Source organism: Apteryx mantelli, chromosome 2, assembly GCF_036417845.1.
Source record: "Apteryx mantelli isolate bAptMan1 chromosome 2, bAptMan1.hap1, whole genome shotgun sequence".
Classification (NCBI taxonomy): Eukaryota; Metazoa; Chordata; class Aves; order Apterygiformes; family Apterygidae; genus Apteryx; species Apteryx mantelli.
In genome coordinates, this window is record NC_089979.1 from 52,216,632 (window position 1) to 52,237,878 (window position 21,247).

At 40.8% G+C, this 21,247-nt stretch overlaps 1 protein-coding gene across 1 annotated transcript in view; it reads right to left on the reverse strand.

Annotated features, from left to right (window-relative positions):
• Positions 1–21,247, reverse strand: part of GREB1L (GREB1 like retinoic acid receptor coactivator) — a 149,905-nt gene that overhangs the window by 6,004 nt on the left and 122,654 nt on the right. Inside the window, exons 22-33 of the mRNA XM_067290654.1 lie at positions 16,763–16,878; positions 16,126–16,370; positions 14,532–15,094; positions 13,912–14,014; positions 9,815–9,970; positions 9,437–9,576; positions 7,580–7,741; positions 7,019–7,223; positions 5,775–5,940; positions 4,520–4,747; positions 2,068–2,209; positions 720–920 (exon numbers count right to left, since the gene is read on the reverse strand). Of these exons, the coding sequence (XP_067146755.1) occupies positions 720–920; positions 2,068–2,209; positions 4,520–4,747; positions 5,775–5,940; positions 7,019–7,223; positions 7,580–7,741; positions 9,437–9,576; positions 9,815–9,970; positions 13,912–14,014; positions 14,532–15,094; positions 16,126–16,370; positions 16,763–16,878 (2,427 nt within the window). The remainder of the gene's footprint in view (positions 1–719; positions 921–2,067; positions 2,210–4,519; positions 4,748–5,774; positions 5,941–7,018; positions 7,224–7,579; positions 7,742–9,436; positions 9,577–9,814; positions 9,971–13,911; positions 14,015–14,531; positions 15,095–16,125; positions 16,371–16,762; positions 16,879–21,247) is intronic.

Consider the following 21,247-nt stretch of genomic DNA (forward strand, 5'->3'; position numbering starts at 1 on the left):
CAGGAATTATTATGATGTATTTCTTTTTTTTTCCTGGGGTTTTACTTTGTTCTAGGGTCATTGATGGTGATGTCTAATCCTTCTCCTCTGTATGAAATGCTTGGTTTGGTGGTGGGGTCTGTTGTTGGGTGTGGATGGTTGCTGAGTTTAGGTCTCATTTGTATCTTTGGTTTTGTTTTTGGTTTATTTGGGAAGGATGTTAGTGGGTTTTGTTTATTCTGTGTTGTGAGCTGAGTCATTTCCTGAGGCTTGGGGGGATTGATGTGTCTGAGGTTATAATTTTGGGTTTGCTTTAGTACTTTTTGTTGTGATTGTAGTGGAGGATTTTGTGGAGTTTTGAAAGTTTGGGGTAGCTACTGTTGACTGGGGTGGTGTTTTCTCTGTCTAGTTAGATTTTAGAGATGTAACTATGCTTTATTCTTGACGGGTGGGAATGTTTTTGGTTGCTGGGTGAGGTTGTTAACCTTGTTCGTTGTTTTGGAGCTTGTACGTGGTTTGTCTTGTGGGGTGATAGAAGCAGTTTAGAGGGCTGTGTATTTGACTAGTGGAGTTTGTCATTTAGTTCAAACACTGGAGTCTCACTGTTTTAGGTCAAAGTCTTCAAACTCTACCCTTGATGCCAAGGGAACATATAAGAAGGATTTTTCAACATTGAAGCAAGATGTTAACATAAAGGTTTGCATTTACTGGTTCCCATTTCCCCTGCAAATATTTTGTACCTCAAGTCCGATGTTCAGATAGCAGTCGATGGCTAATACAGGGTTCTTGAAGTTATGAATGGCCTTTGGAAAGAGTTTGTACGTCGCATGTTGAAGGAATTTCTCCAGAAGGAACTGAGATGGGGCTGCCAGCAACGTATGCTCACTGTCTGGGGCACAGACGTATTGAAGAGGCATTATCGATGCCAAGGTGTCTGAAACCTGCAACGAAAACAAGGGGAGGCCTCCTTTAACCCACTTACTACTAAGTGCATCTTCTCTGCAGGAGTTAATCCAGGCAGGGAGAGTATCACCACGACATGGCAAGAAGAGAGAAAACTGGGGGAAAGAATCAAAAATCTCCACTTGATTTTAACGCAGTACCACTGCATGGAAATAAAAGAATTACTTGTTCTGTGGTTGCTAAGGACCTCCGTGGATATCTCAGTGCCTAAAGAAGGATATAAAAATACAGAGTTTACATTATCACAACATCTATCATCCTTTCTTACTCCCATGTGGTATAAGAAATGAAATCCTCCTTGTGTGATGCGCGGAAAACTTTTTCTAGGGAAGAATGTTATCACATATCAAACCATTATTACCAATTCCACAAGAAAAGAATATTTCAGAACCAATGAAAAAGACCTCCCAAAATACTCAAATCTGGCACTTAGTCAATATACTCTGAAATACAGGCATGAGTTTTTAAAAGAAGAGATGGTGTGGGAAGAGTTTAAAACTACCATGAACACAGACTGGTTTACTGAAGTAAAGCCAACACTTTGAAATTTATCTCCATTTAAAGCCAGTACAGTTAACAGAGCACAGGTGTAACACATGCTGTATAAAATATCCAGTATCTCCACAGCATTTTTGTAAATACTTGGATTTCCCAAGTGGATTTCAGGAGGTTCCTATTTTCAGTGCCTTTACTCAGGTCTCTTTTTGTCAGCAAGTTCAAGGACTGAAAGTCATCACAAACTAGCAGATGCTAGAGATTAATGCCTATGTTAAAAATACTAAAACAAGGCACAGGACAACTTGCCTGCTGTTCATCAGAACATATGCCTGTACATGCTCCCTCCATCAGATAAATCAGTGAATAGCTAAAACCAAACTCTTTCCAATCCCAACAGATTAGGAGGATTACTGTTAATAATTTATAATTATATAATAATTTATAATTAGCAAAACATCCTATTGTTTTCTATTTATAGTGTGTCAGCCCTACCACAGACTAGGCCATGAAAGTTAGATGTCAACCAAGCACTAAACAGATCTAAAGGGCCAGAAAATTCAGTATTTCTACAGGAAACAGGTCCTGATCTTACCCTTTACATTTGATGGAGCGTACATACAGACTTACCATGATTTTTGGCTTAACAACAAAGTCCTTTTGTCCTCCAACTTGAATATGCTTCTTCATGACACTGAAGTTGTTGAAGCGGCAGATGAGCAGGCCACTACTGTTTGTCCTCAGATTAAAATCTACATCTTCACAGAAATACCTGGACATTAAACACAGAATCACTAAACTAGCTGTGTTGCTGCCATGAATAACCAAGCATTCACACACAGGCTGCTAAAATGCACCAGGACTGGCTTAGCAGTGATTTTTACAGACAATCTGATACGGTTCCTATACAAATTTCCTACACAGTTCTTAACATCCACTTCTTCAATGTGCTCCTGGTGTAGAAAAGCACCTGCAGATGATCTTAAGACAAAACAAATCTTCACTTCTCTGTGTGCATGTATGTTTCTTCCCAATACAAAGTTTGGGCAGCCTTCTCACCCTCACCAGGTACTGGCAACAATCATTTCTTCCCTTTTCTTTTTTTTCCCTCCTTTTTAAAAATATTTCTTCCTATTGTAGACCTGACAGAAGTGCCATGGTGACCAATCTCCATTTCTGAACAAGCCTTTTCTATTTGACATATGTTCTTATGAACTGGTATCGGGGAGAAGGGTGGCTTTGAAAAATATTTGGCTACTGGAGATGCAGCAGTTAGTTAGACACTAATGGCAAAATACCAAGACGTAATGCTTGCTTCTGTGGGCTGATTCCCATCTCATGACTCAACCAGCCAAAGAACATGAAATCAGCAGCTCTGGAAGCCAAGCCTGCATTGACCAAGCTTGCACTGACGAGCTACAATTCCTTCACTCAAACATACGGGATCCCGGAAAACAGCAGCAGCAGCCCAGGATGAGATGCCCCAGGGTTGTCTGTAGCTCATGAAGAGGGGGTTTATTCCAAACTCACTTGGCTGAGCAGGAGTTGGATTTTGCTTCAATCTGTGATGAAAACTAGATGTAAAGCCCTGTGCTAATAGCGACCAATTGCAAGTGCTTTAGAGTGAAGCGAGGTGAGGAGGGGGGAAAGAAAGGAAGGAAGTAGCAGAAAGTTAATTCCGTTCATCTGTTTTATTTCAAACTCAGGAGACAAAAAGGAGAAGAGCTGACTCAAAAGAAATCCAAGGAATCTCTCCTCATGGTGTTTGACATAACAATGGTTCAGTCATTTCCTACACTCTTGCTTTTAGTGATGCAGCTTAGACTTACCAGTAGGGTCCTAGCTCCTACAGAGACACTCTGGAAGCACCATGCACTTCCTGCGACTGACACCATTTTGGCCTCTTCTATTTTTGGTCTCCCCGTTACTTTTTTATCCTGAAGTTTCTTCCTTCATCCCTGCTTTTTCAGTCCTGTCCTTTCAGTCCTCTCTTGCCCTTGTCTCTCTCAGTTCATCTGGCTCTCATCCTCCACCACGATCACTACCTTAGCACTCTCCCAGCTCTGCTCCTTCCAGCCCTTACACACCACAGCAGACAGTCATTGCATTTAGATGTAGATCATTCCTCCTCTGCGGGCACTAGTGCAATGCAAAGGATCATCTGAGTAGAGAACAGCGACACCCTCCCATGCTCAACCCCGGGGCTGGTTGCTCTTGCTGTGTAACAGGGGAGAAAGAACAGAACATGGTCTCTTCACCCTGGGGTTAGTCACCCATCTCACTTCAGCAGCTTCTCTTCACACACTTTTTTTTCCTTGCAGGAGACAGTCTTTCTGCAAGGATCAAACATTCAACTTACAAGAAAAGAAACTAGCCAGGCCAGTAAGGATTTCCAGTAGTAACTGGGTAGTAGCAGAGACCCCTAGAAACTGTAAGCTTGGATTGTCTTCACTTAATATTAGATGAAAATGATAATCTGAGTTATCTGGCTAGTCTCCCTAAATAGTAGCTGAAAGAGATGCAAGCACTGCCTGGAGCGTTTTAGCCCAATCTACACTCAGCCCTCAGCCCTTTAGCTAAACACCTTTAGCCCTAGATGTTTACAACAGATGGCCTGAATCACCCTCTGGAAATGGTCCTTTCCCTGCAGAGAGGGCCTGGACAACTAGCTGAAAGTACAGGTTTAATTCTTACTGAACTACAATAGGTGACACAAATCCTGTCCTACCTACTCAACAAATAGTTGCTGATCATGAGAAGAAAAGTTCACTCCTGTTTTTTTTTTCCTGGCATACAGCATCATATTTTGGAGAGAGAGTGCAAAAGAGTCTTTCAGCTCTCAGTCTGACAAACTGCAGCAGGAGCAGGATGATTATTCAACCAACATTTCCTCTGGCTGAGTTTATGTCTGGTTTGGTGCCTTATTTGTTCAAGTGCAGCATACATCACTCTGTGTTTATTTTCCTGATTATGGGCTCATACTTTAGACAGGATCATCCTATTTATCTCAAAAGCATTTAGAAATACGGTGGCCAGATTCTTATCATGCCAACATATTTTACCACCAATATATTTTGCCTACCTGTTTAGATCATATTGCACATTCTGGGTCAGGTCTATGTTGAGCAGTATAAAATCATGCACGTGGCATCTGGAGAACGGAGCTTTTGCTTTCCTGGCATTCAGCTTGCTGTTCCATTTCTGAACACCCAGTATTGCATAATGAACAATTTTGGGGGTGGCTTCAATGTGCTGGAGAATGCTCTTCAGAGACACGTTCTTACTGGAACCCTCAGGCTCCAGGGACTGACTGCAGAATGTAATCACATACAACATACGAATTGGGCTTGTTATTATTATATAGCATACATTATATTTACACACATACATATAGATAGATATATTTATAGGTACAGGACCAAGGAATCCCATTAACAATCAAGACTCTATTCTAGATGTTGTAAAAATATATACATGAATACATGTTCACATTTTTTAAACAACTGCAAAACTTATGGCCAACTAATCCTATCCCTGCCATCAACCTAGTCATCACAAGAAAATGGGCATTTAAGCAGAATTAGGTCTTATATAACAATTTAGAGATAGAAAAGGAATCACCTTATGCACCATTTCTGGAAGGCTTTTTTTTTTTCCTGTAATGACAGCACAGGAAAACATTGAGAAGAGCAATGGCTTAATGCCTTCTAAAAAGCTAAAGTTCTCAAACTGTTTTCATTGAGAAACATAAATCAAAACAAATCAGGGAAATAAAATATTGAGAAACCACTCCAAATAGTCACTAAATGCCAGAGTAGTTATAGGCAAAGATGAGAACTAGCAGGGGTTTGTTGATAGTACTGACTATGGGACATGGGTGTGAAGGTAGAGCCAGGTGAAAGTGCGCAGCAGCAGGAGCCTGGGTTTGACAGTCAACAAGACAAATTTACAGTCTTACTGCAGGTCTCAGTGAGGGGCAGATGGAGGCAAGGAAAAGATGAACTGGTTTTTGATTTTTATGTTGTATATCTAATGCCAATTCTACAGTTCTTGGACTCTGAATAAAAATTGGGTGAATGATGACCTCTGTGAGGCCCTTTGGCTAGGCAGCCTGGTGTTATTACATCAAAGCCATGGCCACAAGCTGCTCTAGCTTAACAATATTTAGAGTATGTCCCCAGCAGTTCCAGCTGCTGGACTGTTCCAGGTGTCTCATCTTTCATACACTGTCAGGTGCCGGAGATGAGCCTAAGTCACAAGGTGTGGATGCAGACTGGAACAGCATTGCCACCTGTGACAGGTTAGTGTGGGGTCCCCAGCGCTGGGCGGTTACTTACCTGGACTGTTCATGGACACTGTGCATGTTCCACAACACACAGGAATCGTCCATGACCACAATGAATGGCCACACACACTGGCGCTTGACTCCAAGTTCCTCCAAGCGGTTTCGTTCCAGTTCTAGATTGTGGTAGGAAAGTTCCTTAATAAGAAATCTGGCAGCACCTGAGAAAACACCATATAGAAAACATACTAAGATCTTTACTAGACTTTATCACTCTCTCTTCCCTTCTCTGGCCTATGACTGAAAAACAAAGCCACCTATCCTGGCCACCAGGGCATTCTGAAAGAGTGCTGAGAGAGGTTTCAAGTAAAATCTCAAGCACATTTCATATCCAGGAGTCTACTAAAAACCCCAGAGAAAGGCTATGCTATCTGCAATCATTGCCCTTTAGGAACTTAGTGCTCTTAGTTTAAAAAGAAGTCAATGTGTCCCTTTTTCAGTGTGAGTACATTCTAAAAGGCAGATACAAAGAAAAATGGACCTCTTAAGAGACTCCACAGAAGATGATTTTGTGGGCATTAAAGAATAATTTGAGCCAAGAAGGGGCTGAGATCCTAAAACTGAAGATACTTAAAACCTCTTGCAGGAAAAATTCAGTGTCCATGAGAATGAAGTCCCAAGTAAAAGCCCTTAGGGTTCAGCTGCAGTTAATACTTAACTTTAGCTAACTAGAAAAGTTGTAATTTGAAAAATTACATGCAAAATATCTGGAAGGAATATTCAGGCAGGAGGACTGAGTACAAAAAGTGAATAGGGCATATAAGACATCAGACTTTGAATTGGAAAGGCAATAAACACGTGGGAAGGTGACAGGACAGTGTGTGCTCATGAAGAAAGACGAGAAAAGGACTCTGCAAGAAAAAGACAGGTGCAGAAGGACAGATAACAGCTATAGAGATGAATGGGAAAGCAGTGGTTTTCTGAAGAGCAGGGAAGAAACTGGAGAGAAGAAAGCAAAACTTCTGTGAGGAGAAAAAAAAACAGAACACAAAAGCAGAGATGAACATGTTTGAAAATGACAGCATAGGTTTTCCACCAAGAGGCCTTGATCAATATAAACATATATTCCATGTCCCTAACAGCATTTCTTATGCACCATCAAACTTTGCACAGAGATTGTTCTTGTTACGACAGCACGAATGGGAAGGACTGGTGCAAAGTTTGCTACAGCAACATGACCTACACTGCCCAACGTGGTTTTTGCTATTTTCACAGCAATGCATTGATGGTGTCTCTTACCAATGCCAGCATTGTTGAACATGCCTGGCAGGACGAGCATGATGTGGTTGGGCCAGTATTTACGGTAGAGTGGCATTTCATACTCCTTGACTACGAGGAGGTGAAGGTGGCTGATGCCTTCCATGGCATGGTAGAGGTTCAAGAGGCCGTGTTCATGGCGCCCACTCGATGGAGTGAAGATAGGACTCTTGACTGCATTCAAATTCTGCTGGAACAGGAGATATTTTGCCATCATTGGATAAAAAGCAGGTTATTCCTGACATGAATTTTGATTTATTTATTATTGACATTGGATTTTAAGAATATTGATCACTGCAACACATACAGACTGGACAGGGTATTCAAAAAGAGATGATTCTCCTCCAAAACTCCAGCTCTAAGGGAAGTCAGATAAGAATCATGTAAAGGGCTTGAAAAAAAAAAAGAAAGAAAGAAAAGAAAAAAAAGAAAAAGGGAAAAGGGAAAAAACCCAACCAGCCACCATTGATTTTCAAATGTACATCAAGTTGACTGCATGTAGCACAGGTAGCCAGCAGATGGATGAGAGCAGCACACACCCACCTTGTCAGAAACAAGAGGGAGACGCATACTTTCTAGATGTTTTCCTTGCTTGCTGAAGACAAAATGGTTCTCTTTGGATTTGGGGATTATAAAATGCAGTTGAATCTCTTCTCCTAGCATTGAGGATGAAAACGTGAATGCATGCAGGGTGGAGTCAGATACCTGTATGCAAAGAAAAAGCGGGAGAAAGATTTACAAGCAGGGAATCCTTAAGATGTATACAGCAACCTGCCCTTGCATGTCACAATAACAGCATGCAGCCACCAGAGAAGAACATCCAAAGCACCCTCTTTCAGTAACTAAAGTTAACTTTATTATATTCTCATTTTTCTTCACCACAAGCCAAATTACTTAGGCATGTACCTTGCCTTGCTATTAAAACAATCAGCTTTCTTTACCAGTAATGATCCATTTGACCTGGAGATTATTTTTCAATACTTACAAGGAGAAGGGCAAAATACAACTACTAGGAAGCAAACTGTTCAAACAAATTTGCCCAGAACACTCAGAGACCGGTGTAGAGTACAGGTTTGCCTCCATAGCAGAATGCACTTGTCGTTCAGAGACTCCAGAAGCAACACAGCCACATTAGGATGGTATTTTTCCTATGACAATACTCTAAGCAGCTAGATAACCGAGTATTCAGGTGAACTTGAGTTTGCATGGCACTTCACTGAACCGTGTAAACATGTACAAAGTACCTACATATCTTATAAGATTTCATCCTACAGAAGCATGTGTCTACCTCAAGGTCAAAGCATTTACTCTGAGCAGTCACCTCTCCATCATCTTTACTAAAGATAGATTGAAATAATTGGCCTCTATAGAGATGAAAAATGTAAAGGGTTTTAGTTAAGTTCTGTTAAAGAGTTTAAGAATCTCTCTCTCTTCATAATGCTTGCTGACCAACGACTCCCCTTTGTATGTGTAATTCCTCTGTGTTCAATTATCATAATTCTATATACACAATTCACACATACATGTACAAGTAGATATTTAGATGTATTACTAGTAGTTACATACACAATCACCCCGTTTGACCGGATACACAAAGATGAGTGCAGGGAACAACAGATGTCCTTTGGGAGGATTTGCTTGTGACAATGTACTTAACAAAGCATGAGGTTTAAATCAGACCTGTTGGTGCTGTTCCATAAAACTAACATTGTACATTTCCAGTTCAGTGTGTCTATGCTGCGTTAGGTTAATAGTAAGCTCTTGGAAAAGAGTAGCAAGTAAGGAAAGAAAGATTTGAGATAAGAAAACTCCAAGTAAATAATTTGTGGTGGTTAAGAAACAATGTCTGAGCTATTAACCAGGAAAAATCTTACCTGCCAGCTTTCTGTGAGCATAACTGTTTGTTTTGAAGATCAAAAGATCAAAAGGATTATTACACAGTTAAAAGTGATCCCTTTTGTCCAGCGGCTCATAAGCTACTGCTGAGAAGCATGCACAGTCACATACAAAGGGAGGAAGAAGTAGGCCTTCCAGTCTCCCATCACAGATATTGATGGCTGGTATTTAGGTAAGACAAGCATCTCTGTTAGTGTTAAAATCCTCTCTCATGAAATCCTGTGAGCCTACTGGGAAAGCTGAACAATGCTTTGGCTTGAGACAACTAGTCACAATATTCACCCTTTCTCAGAGGCAGCTGAAGAGGTGAACTGCATATGCAGAACACAACAGACACAGTTGATGCTCCAGGGTCTGTAGCTTAACAACTTCCCTGAGAATGGAAGAATTAAGCAATTCCATCTCAGGGAAGATGAAAGCAAGAGTCCTGAGACCAGAGCAATATGCCTGGAGAGACCACAGAAAAATCAAGGATGCAGTTAACGCTTGGGCCTTGACACCAACCTGTGCCGCAGGATTAATATCCATGTACTGATGGCACTGCTCACAGTGATGGAAAGTATTGTAAGCTGCATATTTTGTCAACATCATGGACACTGTCTCTCTTTTCTTAGCTTCCTCTGATTTTGTTTCTTTGCTTGTTTCTGTGTACAAAGAAAAGCAACAGAAATTTTACGAGTGCTAAAAACAGAGACTGTGACAATACTCTGCTTCTAAGCAACTACCATCTTGGTAACAACTGTAAAGAACAAACAAATTGTTTTGTTCCACATCATTTTGAAGATTTCAGGCTCTTGTGAGCTCATGGGTTCAATCAAACCAATAAAGTACTCGGATTCTTTTCAGGAAAGTAATCCTAAAAAACTCTACAATTTTACTGACCTTGTTTCACTCTCGACAGTTGCTCCATGTATACTGGACTTATAGTTCTGTACTTGGGGTCATGCACACTCAGGTCAAAAGATATTTTACTGAAGATCTCAATATCCGGCCAATGGTCATTGCTAGATTGAGTAATTTCACTATTTTCTGTATGATCTGGAACAACACACTGTAGTATCAGACAGTATCAGACATCCACTGAAAGGTGTTTACATGATGTTTGCTGATTTACAATTGCATGAGAACTCACATGTGCACACACACAAAAAGAGACATCTTTGAATGTCATAAATATTAACCAAAATTGAAATAATAACTCACACAAAACCACTTCAAACAAATGGCAACCCCTTGGAAAATGCATGGGGGTGAAGAAGTTCTCACAGATAACTTTTTGTTCTGCTCCTCACCAAGCTGCTGAGGTATAATTCACTCTGGTTTATACATAAAATGCTAAAATGAACAGTTCTATTTGTGCAGAAGATACAGGTAAGTCTCCAGTCTCTCTGTGGCTTCCTTTTTAGTACACAGAAAGAACAGTAGGTAAATGAGAAGCAGAAGTATCCTAAAGCAGAATGAGGAAAGCAAGGAGAAAGAGGCTGGATAAAATTATGAACTAGTAGTTGAGTACATGAAAAAGACAGTGAAAGACCCACTCCAGTCAGAAAATGGGATGTGGCCAGCAAGAAACAACTGAAATATTTTCAACAGTAATGACAGGACTCTGGGCTTCAGAATGGGAAAACTCAAATTACTGGAGCAACACACAAAGCTGAACACCAGACTGAACTCTAGAGACCTAACATGGTGGCAGAGCCATCATAATTAGAATCTTACTGAAAGGTATGCACAGATATTAAAAAACAAAGATTCAAAACGAAGATAGAGATGGCAGGATACCACTGTATGAAATGAACTCTATAAAAATAGCAAGGATAGCCAGGATACAGCAGAATACAGATGAAAACCACAGTTTCCCTTGTATAAAGTGGAAAACAACTGTTACTGGTAATGGCAGAGCTCAGACGTTCTTGAATGCGATAGCTGATGAACTTCTTTGATCCAACAGAGGAAAGTCTCAAGCACAGGTAACAAGAACATTACAAAGCACTGGTCATAGAAAACAACCTTAGACCGAGTTATCACGAGTGGACTCAGTTTAAAGTTAGATGGAAGGACACACAAAAGTAGGTGAGCAACTACGATTACTGGTATCAGAAAGGCAGACTTAGATTAAACGAAGGCTGGGTCTACAGACAAGCACATGCTCACGCTACCCAGACTGACCCAACTGGACATCAGCCAGCTGCAGTTTAGAGGCCATTAACCTCACTGGCACCATGTTATACTCAAACTAACAGATGCTGTCTGTCAGGTGAGGCGTATTAGTTTGCAAACAGACAAATCCTGAGAGAGCTGGCTCATTAAAGTCAACTGAACTGAGGAAATTAGGGACTTGTATATGAATGAGGCTTGAATTTCTTTGAATTGCAGTTGTCAAATACAAGTAACAAGCATACCAAGGAAGATAAAACACTAGGAGGAAGGGGCTTCAAAGGTACTGTATCAGAAATGACACTAAGAATAAACAAAGTCCACGAGGAACAGAAAAAGCTCATCAGCAGGTGAATTCTGCCTTACATGTCAACAAGGTCATGATAAAATAAGGTTTGCCAAGTGTCAAATTGAGGTAGATCTCAGAAAAGAGCATGAAAACGATTTGCTTAGTTACACTGCCTTAGCTATATAAATAAAAATAAATAAATTTCAATTTTTTTGAATTAGGACAATTACGTGTCCAAGCGAACAAAAGCAGATGGATTAACAAAAGCATGAAAATGGAAATTGCTATAACCCAAGATGAAAGCAAAACTCTAAAAGCTTGATACACACTCAAAGAGAAAAAACAATCTCCATGGCAGATTTCTAGAACAGGTGTATGAAAGCAGACAGGAGCCTGATTTCAGCACAGGTATAACACATATATTATCTACAGAACTCTGGGTTCATTGCCTTGACCTTGGTAATACTCAGTGCTTGGGGAGGGTGAAGGAAATAATTAAGAAGTAAAGTAAATGAAAAATGCAATAAAATGCAACATGGATTAGCCAAAGAAATCCCGTGTTAGTTTCATTGCACCAGTTTCTTTAATGATATATCTGTTTCTGCAAACAAAGGAAATGCAATGCATCTTATCTTTCTGGATTTAAGTAAAGCATTTGATATGATACTATATGACAAATTATTAATATAGCTGAAGAAAATGGAGATTAGTGAATGGTCTGTAAACTGAACCAGAAGGTGATTAAACATAAGATGGCAGCATGTAACATCAAAAGCATTAAGGCAGATCGAGGTTAGTAGTGAAGTTAAAGATCAGTAGCAGGCCATGTTGGTTGTTATTTTCACTAATGTTAACTGGCTCAAAAAACAATGGCTTAAGTTTGCTGGTGACACAAATCTCAGCGCCATTGTCAACAAGAGGAGGAACAGAAAATCATCCAGAAAGAATTCAATGCCTTTGAAAACTATGGTAATAGAAACTGGATGATATTCAACAGAAGATAAATGTGAGTCACATATACAGTCAAGGCCTAATAGCAAGAATTTCTGCAGTAGGTTGGGAATGGCTAAGTTGGAAATGACTGAGTTGCAGAGGGACCAATGAGTGCAGGCTAAGTATCAGTGCCAGTGAAATGTGAGAATGAAAAAAGACAAGTGCAATCATAGGCTTCATCAATCATGGGGCTTCCAATGGAGACAGGGAAATATAAAAGCTGTTGTACACTGGGTTGGTTAAACATTCTGCAGAATACTGCATACAGTTCTGGTCACCCCTGTTCCAGAAAAATAAATTGAAAACAGATGCGTAGACAAGAGCTACAAAACCAGTGAGGAGAATAAAGAGCCTATCGTTTGTGAGGAGTCTGTAAGCTGGCTCAGGCTACCTAGATGAAAGCTGAGAAGGGATAAGATTGCTGCTTGAATACACCATAGAAGCAAACATCAAAGAAAGGAAAAAGTATTTTGATTTAAAAAAGAAGGAACATCTTTGGGTTGGAGAATAAAATAGTATTTTCAATCATCAGAGCAGAAAGGCTCTATAAAAGCATTCCAGTAGAAGCAGTGGGAGCAAAAAACCACAACCAAAAACCCCAAATAAACTCAAACTGCTCTTCAGATGGAGCTTCATACATTCCTCGAAGGGGTGTGACAAGGTTGCTGCAATCACAACAGGCCAGACCACATGACACAGAACCTTTCTTACATTTTGATGTTCCATCTTAAGTTTCTGAGATATTTTAGTTCAAATAACTAGAGAATAACAACCCCTGAAGCTCCAAACCGCAGAAAAATACAAATTTTCACTTATTAGCACCTTCTGAGCAGAAATACAAATTAGTCTTTTTCAAAGGTTGGAAGACAACTACGAGTTTTGGATACCAGTCTAATGGTCATCAGATTTCTGCTTCAGTGAGTTCTCTTCACTACAAAACCACAAGAACACTGTGAAGAAGACTCATTTCCTTTAAAAGGTTTGTGCTTGTCAAAGCTGAGTCCTGCCACAGCAGCTAACGGACCTGTGAGATCTGACAAATGAGCAGAAATCCAGAGGCTCCCCCCTCCCCTTTCTCCTCAATATAATATCTGTGAGCTGGAGACAGAAGACAATATTACTACAAATTGATATCTATATATAATTAAACATAAATAATACTGAAGTTTCAGCCAGAAAAGGAATGTTCTTAAATCTGTCTTGTCTGTTTAAAAGCTGTCAGTGCTTAAAAACTAGGAAGCAGAGATAACAAGGGCAGATGTTGCCTGTGTAGTTTGTATTCACTTTCATTTCAGTGCTATCTAAATATATCAACCCCCAAAATATTTAAAAGTTCTCAGATAAGCCCTATGTGAAATTTACATTTTTATTTAGCTATGTTTAAATATAGGCAGATATTACACCAAGTCTAGCTACACATGAATGGACAGGGTAAGTGGTAGCTATAATTTACAAAGTCTTTCTGTGAGCCTAAAAAAAATTGTCACTTTTAACAGAGACTCTTTTTAATGCATATTAAGAATGACTATTAAATACTTACTGGTGTTAATCTCCTCTTCATCATAAACATCTACTTCCAGCAACCTGATCAGCATGCGAAAAAGAATCCTTAGGAACTGCAAGTATGAGCCAGTCTTTCCCACCTGAATCAGATGAAAAAAAGTCCAAATCCCAACTCAGACTAATATGAAGGAGGGTTACATTTCAGATAAATGTATTTGGGCTTACTCTTCCTATTTTGCCATTCTAGTTCTGCCTGAAAAGAGAACAACAAGTAATATTCTCCGTTATGGTGATAGGTATTACATAATTGATTTAGGAGCAAAATCTGGCCCAGAGCCTGCATCACTTGTATACAGGGAGATTCGCAGCGGTTAACTACTCTTCTAGTGATGCGCTCATCGCAATTTTACGCCTGTTTCCATACACAGGCATTTTATTTACGCTAAAAGATGACAAACACAGAATCCCCTTCCTCTCCTTACCACTTCCAGCATGGATTTAAGCTCAAAATTTGACAGATTTTTGATCTAGAAGCACATTACTGCTTGCAACTTTGCATGGGGCCTTTAAAGTAATCTCCATTTATAGCTATAATAGTCCTCATCATCTGTCCTCTCTTCCTGTTCATACAGCAAGAGGAAGGAACTGTTCTCTTACTTGTGGAGGTCCTGTCAAAAGCAGCCGCCTGGGGTGAAAATTCCTCGAGCCAGACGTCTCACCCTGATTGCTGTAGTCTGCATGGTGCTGTCGGGCTGTTGCCCACTGCCTGTAGTAGAGAGACTGCTCTTCACTGTTCATGTCCTTGTGAAGCAAAGGCCTCAGGGAGCTCAGCCACGACACGTCAGCATGAGGCAGGAGGGAAGAGGAGGAAGGCAAATTCCCAGTTTTCTGTGAGCTCAGGAGGCAATAAGCAGCTTTTGACAGGATGACAATGCGTGGCAGGGCAGCTCGGAGGGCCTTGACATCTTCGGCCGAACGACCAGGCCACCGAAACGTCTGGGAGACCGAAGACAGTGATGACAATTTAGAAGTGGTACTGCTAGCCATCTGGTTACCCAGGGAGTCGCATTCTTGTTTCAGGGTATCTTCAGCTGTGAAACCAGGGCAAGTTCCCTCATCTACTGAGCTGTGCGCCACAGTCTGAAAGTTAAACGAGGGTGCTTGCTTCTGAGACTTGTCTGCAGCACTTGAGGAGCTCACACCGTTGTCAGCCAGGGAACCTGGGGAAACAAAGGAGCAGGCAGTGAACAGATACTGGCTAACATTAGAACTCTGATGTATGGGACAATTCTAGCCTACAAACACTTCTGTTCAGTGAGAACTGCTGGGTGAGCTCATTACCTGGCTTAGGTCAGAAGGTCATTTCATTTAAAAAGAAATCATCAACACCCATCTGTCCCTCTTGCTGGAGAGGCAACAGCCCTTCTAATTAGTGCTCAGAGTGCAAACACAAGTGTCCCAATACAAAATGATAGTGAATCTCTGTTTGTTAACTATCATTTCCCAACTGGGATTTGGAACCTGATGAAATGCTAGCATGACATACCCCATCAGATCAGTTTGACCCTCCTTGCTATGGAGAACAAAGCATTCATTTCACTGCAACCTTAATGTGAACTGGACTACGTTCGCTCCTCCATACCAGTCAGCTTTAAGTTAATGTATGGTGAAGACTCTGTACATGGCAAAGCCCAACTCATCTGTGTTAATACAGCAAATGCACAGGGCATCAATGGGAAGGATCCAGACATACCAGAAGAATGCAAGAAGGGAAGGTTGGTGAGATATGTTTTTCCACTGAGGCTCAAAGAAGTAGGGCCAGATCCAGGCATTCTGCTGGTGTTGGCAAGAGGCCCAATCCTCACTTAGCCACAGCTACCTCCACAGTTACTGAGCATTTTGGTATTCCTAAAATTTTATGCCATCCATTTCTACTCTGAATTTTAAGATCTTTTCAAGATCCACCAAAGAAAACTATTAACTAACACAAAATGTTTGTTTTAAAAAAATCACAAGGGACCTTTAGCTATGACATCCCATTCTCCCACTGTAACACATCCTTTTTTAGCTGTAGACAGGAAAATTGCTCACTGTGGCAATAATCTACTGCTAACACTTTATTGCCTGGCCTGCAGTAGGATACAGCTAAACTGTCCCTATTTGACTAAATACCTCAATGTTTGCATTCAAATTCTAATAACATATGAATGAAGAATTACTCTTCAGAGCAACAGCAGAATGAGTAACTGACCTGAGGTTCCAGTGACAGCACTGCTATTACTCTGGGGTCTGTCCAAGTCTATCAGCAGCTCATCAGAGTCATTCTCGTTACCATTAACCTTCTCATGCTCCTTCTCACTAAGGTCAAGAGCTACAATAGGCCCTCGAATTGCATCCTTTGAGACATAGCAGCATGCCAGGCCTATTTCTTGCTCTAATGCAGTCCGAGTTAAGTAGCTTGAGTCAATTAGTCGAAGGTCACAGTATTTCAATGACCTAGAAAATCCAACCCAAGAAAAAAGGATGTTTTGTTTTCTCTGACTTTGAAGAACACTATCTTTAATTGCTTATTAAATATTCATGAGCAACATTATTAGCTAGTAAATATCAAATGATTTAAAAATACCCAGCACATTTATGTTTGTTGGTACCTTGCACAGATGTTCATTGAATCACACAGTGCAGGAGCTTTACTTTTCACAAGTTGCATTTTTCAAAATTTTAAACTGAACCAAGGAGAGTCTTCTAAAATACACTTTTTGTGGAAAATAACCAGATGGTATCAACCATGATGGTATCACCAGTTGCAAGTCATATACTTATCCTCCCCCAAAAAACATATCTAAACATTTTAGGGAACAATCATGTTGTAAGAGTCATAACAGCACCTGGGGAAAGTTTCTCCCAGAGGGTCCTTGCCAGTTAGAACAACAATGCAAGGTAGACCTTCCAAATCCTGATAGGTGCGAGGAATCCAGTCTTCCTGCTCATTTCCCCTCCAAGCCTGTGAACAGAGAATATTCCAGTCACATCTAAATTACACTTTCTAAACTGTCACCTGTTTTTTTTTTTCTTGGTCTTGCTTTTTCTTTGTATACAGGGTTCATTTACTCAACAGCCAACAGGAAGGAGAAGTTCGGGACAGGCATGCATTTTTTCTGGTAGCCAACTGGTAGCCAAGCACTAAATGCACAGCAAAAGGTAAGTTACTCAGTGCTGGAAACATATACCTAGTGTGGTACTAATCTGGTCTGTCAGAAAAAAATGCAATTGATACCCTCAATTTCAGGTTGACACAAATAAGTTCTTAGAAAGTAGTGTACAGCTAAAGTAAAAGCTTCAAGTGGAATACGAAAAAGACTCAGTGATACTCACATATTTGCTTAAGCATTCTATATAATGAAAGATTAAATGAAAGAACAAAATTTACATTTTCACTGGAAGAGACTCCACAGGTAAGGACTAAAGTCTACCAAGGCCCAAGACCTCACGACTGTATTGTTTTTCCCTCACCACTGTGGGATGACAGCTTGTGTCAGTCCCACATCTTCCACCCTCCAGTTCCTTGCTTCAGAAGAGCTTAGCGACCCCAGCTGAGCCCATTTGTGTTCTGTGTGTTGGATACAGCCTCCCCAAAACATGCTGCATCTTGAGTAATATCTTACTTGCTATGCTGCATAGTAGACTGCCCACACTTACAGATGATATAGGCAGTATTTGATCAAAACGGGCTTGAGTACCCTATAGCAAATGTTAAAAGGAAGTAACGCTGAAAGACTGAGTTTATATAACTGAGCAGGTACGTATTCTCTGATTAACTGCTACTACTCATAGACAATGCTGCAGGCCACCACCTGAAGGTTTTCTTTAAGACAGTCTACAGCACTAGTTGGCAAATATTAGCACCAAAATTAACAACTGCATATCTGAGCATATTCAAAGTCATTTTGGCATGGGGAATCACAGGCACAAAATTACAGTCTTCAGTCTTAAGAAAGAGACAAGAAAATGCCCCTCCTTAGTACAAGTCAAAGGCAACTACTCTCCCTTAGAAAGGAAAGAAGCCATTCTATCTCTACAAACATCAGAATTATATTACAATGCTGAAATGCAAAAATGCAGGTTCATATCCAGCCATCCCTATCGATGTGTTATGGGTACTGCCTGGGAAACCTAATGATGCAACCTCTTAGATTGCTGACCAGTCACGACAGGAGAGCAGCAGAGCACATCTTTCCCAGAGATTTTGTACTTCTGATGTTGTTTGGAGAGTTATGGTCTCTCCAGACAAGGAAATTAAGTCGTAAGGGTTTAAGAATCAGCAGATATTTGAACTACAACATATCACTCTGCTGGGAAAAGCTTTTCCTGCTTTTTCTTAATAATGGACAAATATCAGTGAGGAAGACTCCTAGCCAGCTGAGGCCCAGAATCTACTTGGCTGAACTGTACAGACAACAAAAACAAATAAGCAAGTCCAACTACTCAGAAGCTGCTCATTAAAAACAAAAAAAACCCCAAAACCTTTCGATTTATTCTTCCCAGCATAGCTGTGCAAGACAGCAAGATGCAGCTGTCTTGACAGAACAACTAGACATGTGCAAGCTTCATGGAAAACATACCCTGCAAGAAGAACCCTGTCTTAAATTCTCCCTTAGTTCCTCTATTCTTGACCTGTATGAGCCATTCTCTCCTTTCCCTTCCTCCTCCCCCAAAAGGTCATATTTTATGAATCATCTTCTCAGCTGGATGAAGAGGATTGAAAAGGACGACTTACTAGCAGATCAGTGACTCAGTGTGCCATTTTACCTTTTGAAAATTTCCACTGAAAAACCTATGACTGATTTTTTTCTTAGCTTAGGAACAGCATGGTTCAGAGTAGTATTTCCCTTTTCTTCTATGCTTCTATCCTCTTTCCCCAGCCTTGAAGCCTGCTGTTTTTTGCAATCCCTGCGTAGCATGTTTGTAGAAAAAAAAATATTTCTCCAACTGCCTACCAAACTGTACTGGCTCTGTTAAGCAGCTTCGGCAGCAGAGACATTCTCTGGCTCAGCAGGGTTAGTCTAGCTGTGTGTTAGTCTGCTTCTCCAATGCTGAAGGTTTCTGAGAAAGTGCAAGGCTAGAAAACGAGACAGGGGAAGACAGATACAAAGCACCTGATTTTCCTTCTTCTGGCCTAGTGTTTTTTAAAAAAAAAAACAGAGTGCCTGGGGCTTTGAACTGAAAACTTAACTTGCATACAGAAGGTGTATTTCTCATCCTCATTTCTCAGGAGGGACAGAGTGCTGCATCCTTCTGGGCTCCTCGCTTCTGAATAGCTCCCAGACTGTTTGATTCTTATTACAGTTAAAGGGTGCCCTCTATTGCCATGACAGCACACTTGGTGCACAAAATACTTATTTAAATTACTTTCCACCATCTCATTCATTCTGTACCCCAGGGTGTGCCTTCCACCTTGAAGTCTGGCTCCCAAACTCAGAGGTCTGACTTGTCTGACTTGCCAGCTGGCTCCACTGACAGAGAAGGGAACCAGCATCACAGAGCTGCTGCCAGCTCTCCCTGCCCTGCTGTGGCACCACACAAGCTAGTAACTTGCTGTTAGGGAGAGGCTAAGCTAAGTCTAACTTTCCAGTGAGGGTCACTGACAGCTATAAACTGGTTCTCTTTCCCTCTCCTGCCCCTGAAAAGGATCAGAATGAAATCTCATCCTCCCTGAAACTAACAGCAGCTATTCGTGGGACCAGCATTTCAAGCCTCCTTCTCACCAGAAAGCTCTCAGTAACCTAATATTGCTCTACCACTCCAAAAGAGGCCTGGGTACTCATAATGAAAGCAGATGGCAATCAGTCCCACTTGCTCTAGTCCTCCGACCTTAGCACTCCCCTTAACATCAGAAGAAAAGCCAAGCAGCAAGGAGACTAAATCAAAATGTCTGCAATAAACTAGACTCAATGATAGCACAGCTGATGCATTTTAGAATGGGAATCAGCTTCATATGCTAGTACCATGTCAGATACCCCGTGTTATCCAAGGCACCAGACTAGCAGATATGGCAGACTGGCAGAAGACTTGCAGGTGACCTTCACCCTTCTGGAGTGGCTGCAGGAGCCCAGTGGGACAACCCATCTAAAAAGACACTAGAGGCTTATGTTTGGTCAACTGAATTTCTCTCCTCACTGTCTTCATATGCGCATTTCAGAGCTGAGTGGGATTTTTCTAGTCACCTGTAAGGAAAGAAACAAGTCCAGAATCCTACGGTTTTGTTTACTCCAATAATCATTCTCTCTTACACTGTGGGGGAGATGGACATGAAGAAATATTTAGATGGTTTTTTTCATTCTCTACCTAATCACTGTTCTCCATTCAGAAAAATGGCTACATGGATATTTACCTGCATTGCTCTCATACTCAATTCTGACCCCTACTGAAGGTCTCACAGGCTGCTCCAGCAATGTGTAAGGGATGCAAACCTAAGGCAGAGGGCCACAAAGAAATCCTCATAGGACAGTCCAGAATGACTTAAGGTTGTCTAGCCTCTAGCCAAAAAATCCAGCAGCTCAGAGCTCTTAGCTCACATCTTGTGTTCTCCTTCATTACTTTTCCTTTCCTCTCTTCCCTCTCCTGCTGCAGACATGATTTGAGAAGCAGAGGTGGTAGCTTCCTTAAAGGACACTTTATCTGTTTGTGGTCGTAGACAAGCTCTATAAGAAAGACTCAGAATTCATTCCTTTTCCTGTGTTGAACACAGAATATAAGTCATAGTAGAAAAAGCAGATGAATCTCTGTGTGAGACTTAGAGCAGGGATCAGGAGAGATAACCAGAACTACTTTCAGGGTGGTATTAAGACAGGCAATCAGTTTCCATTTGTTTAATTAATGTAATGAGGTTAATATAGGAAATAGATTTGGCTAGTAGTACCATGCTCTTATAAATCCATGCAAAAGTTTAGCCTGGTGTATATCTGCTGTGCAGAAGAGGCTTTCAGCATGCAGTGATTTGAGAAGTCTATGACAAACAGAATACTTTACCAGTTATCAGAAGGGCAGAAGATGGAAGGACAGAGCAGATGACAGATAAACTAGACAGACAGATAAATGGGTGGAAAGAATTAGTTTGCCTAGGGAGATGTGAGCTCTGCTTTCAGAAATTCAAAGAAGAAACCTATCTGTTCTTTAAGACTGACTCATGCAGTTATTCAACTTTAACAAGTGAGATAACATTCTGTGTTTGACTTCATGGACTGGTAACAATTTAATTTTTTTCTGTGTTTCTAAATCATCACACTATACTTCCATGGAAAACGATACCAAACTTGCACCCTTTTTCTACAGAATAATTAACTTGCAAATCCACATACGTGTAGGAATGCACA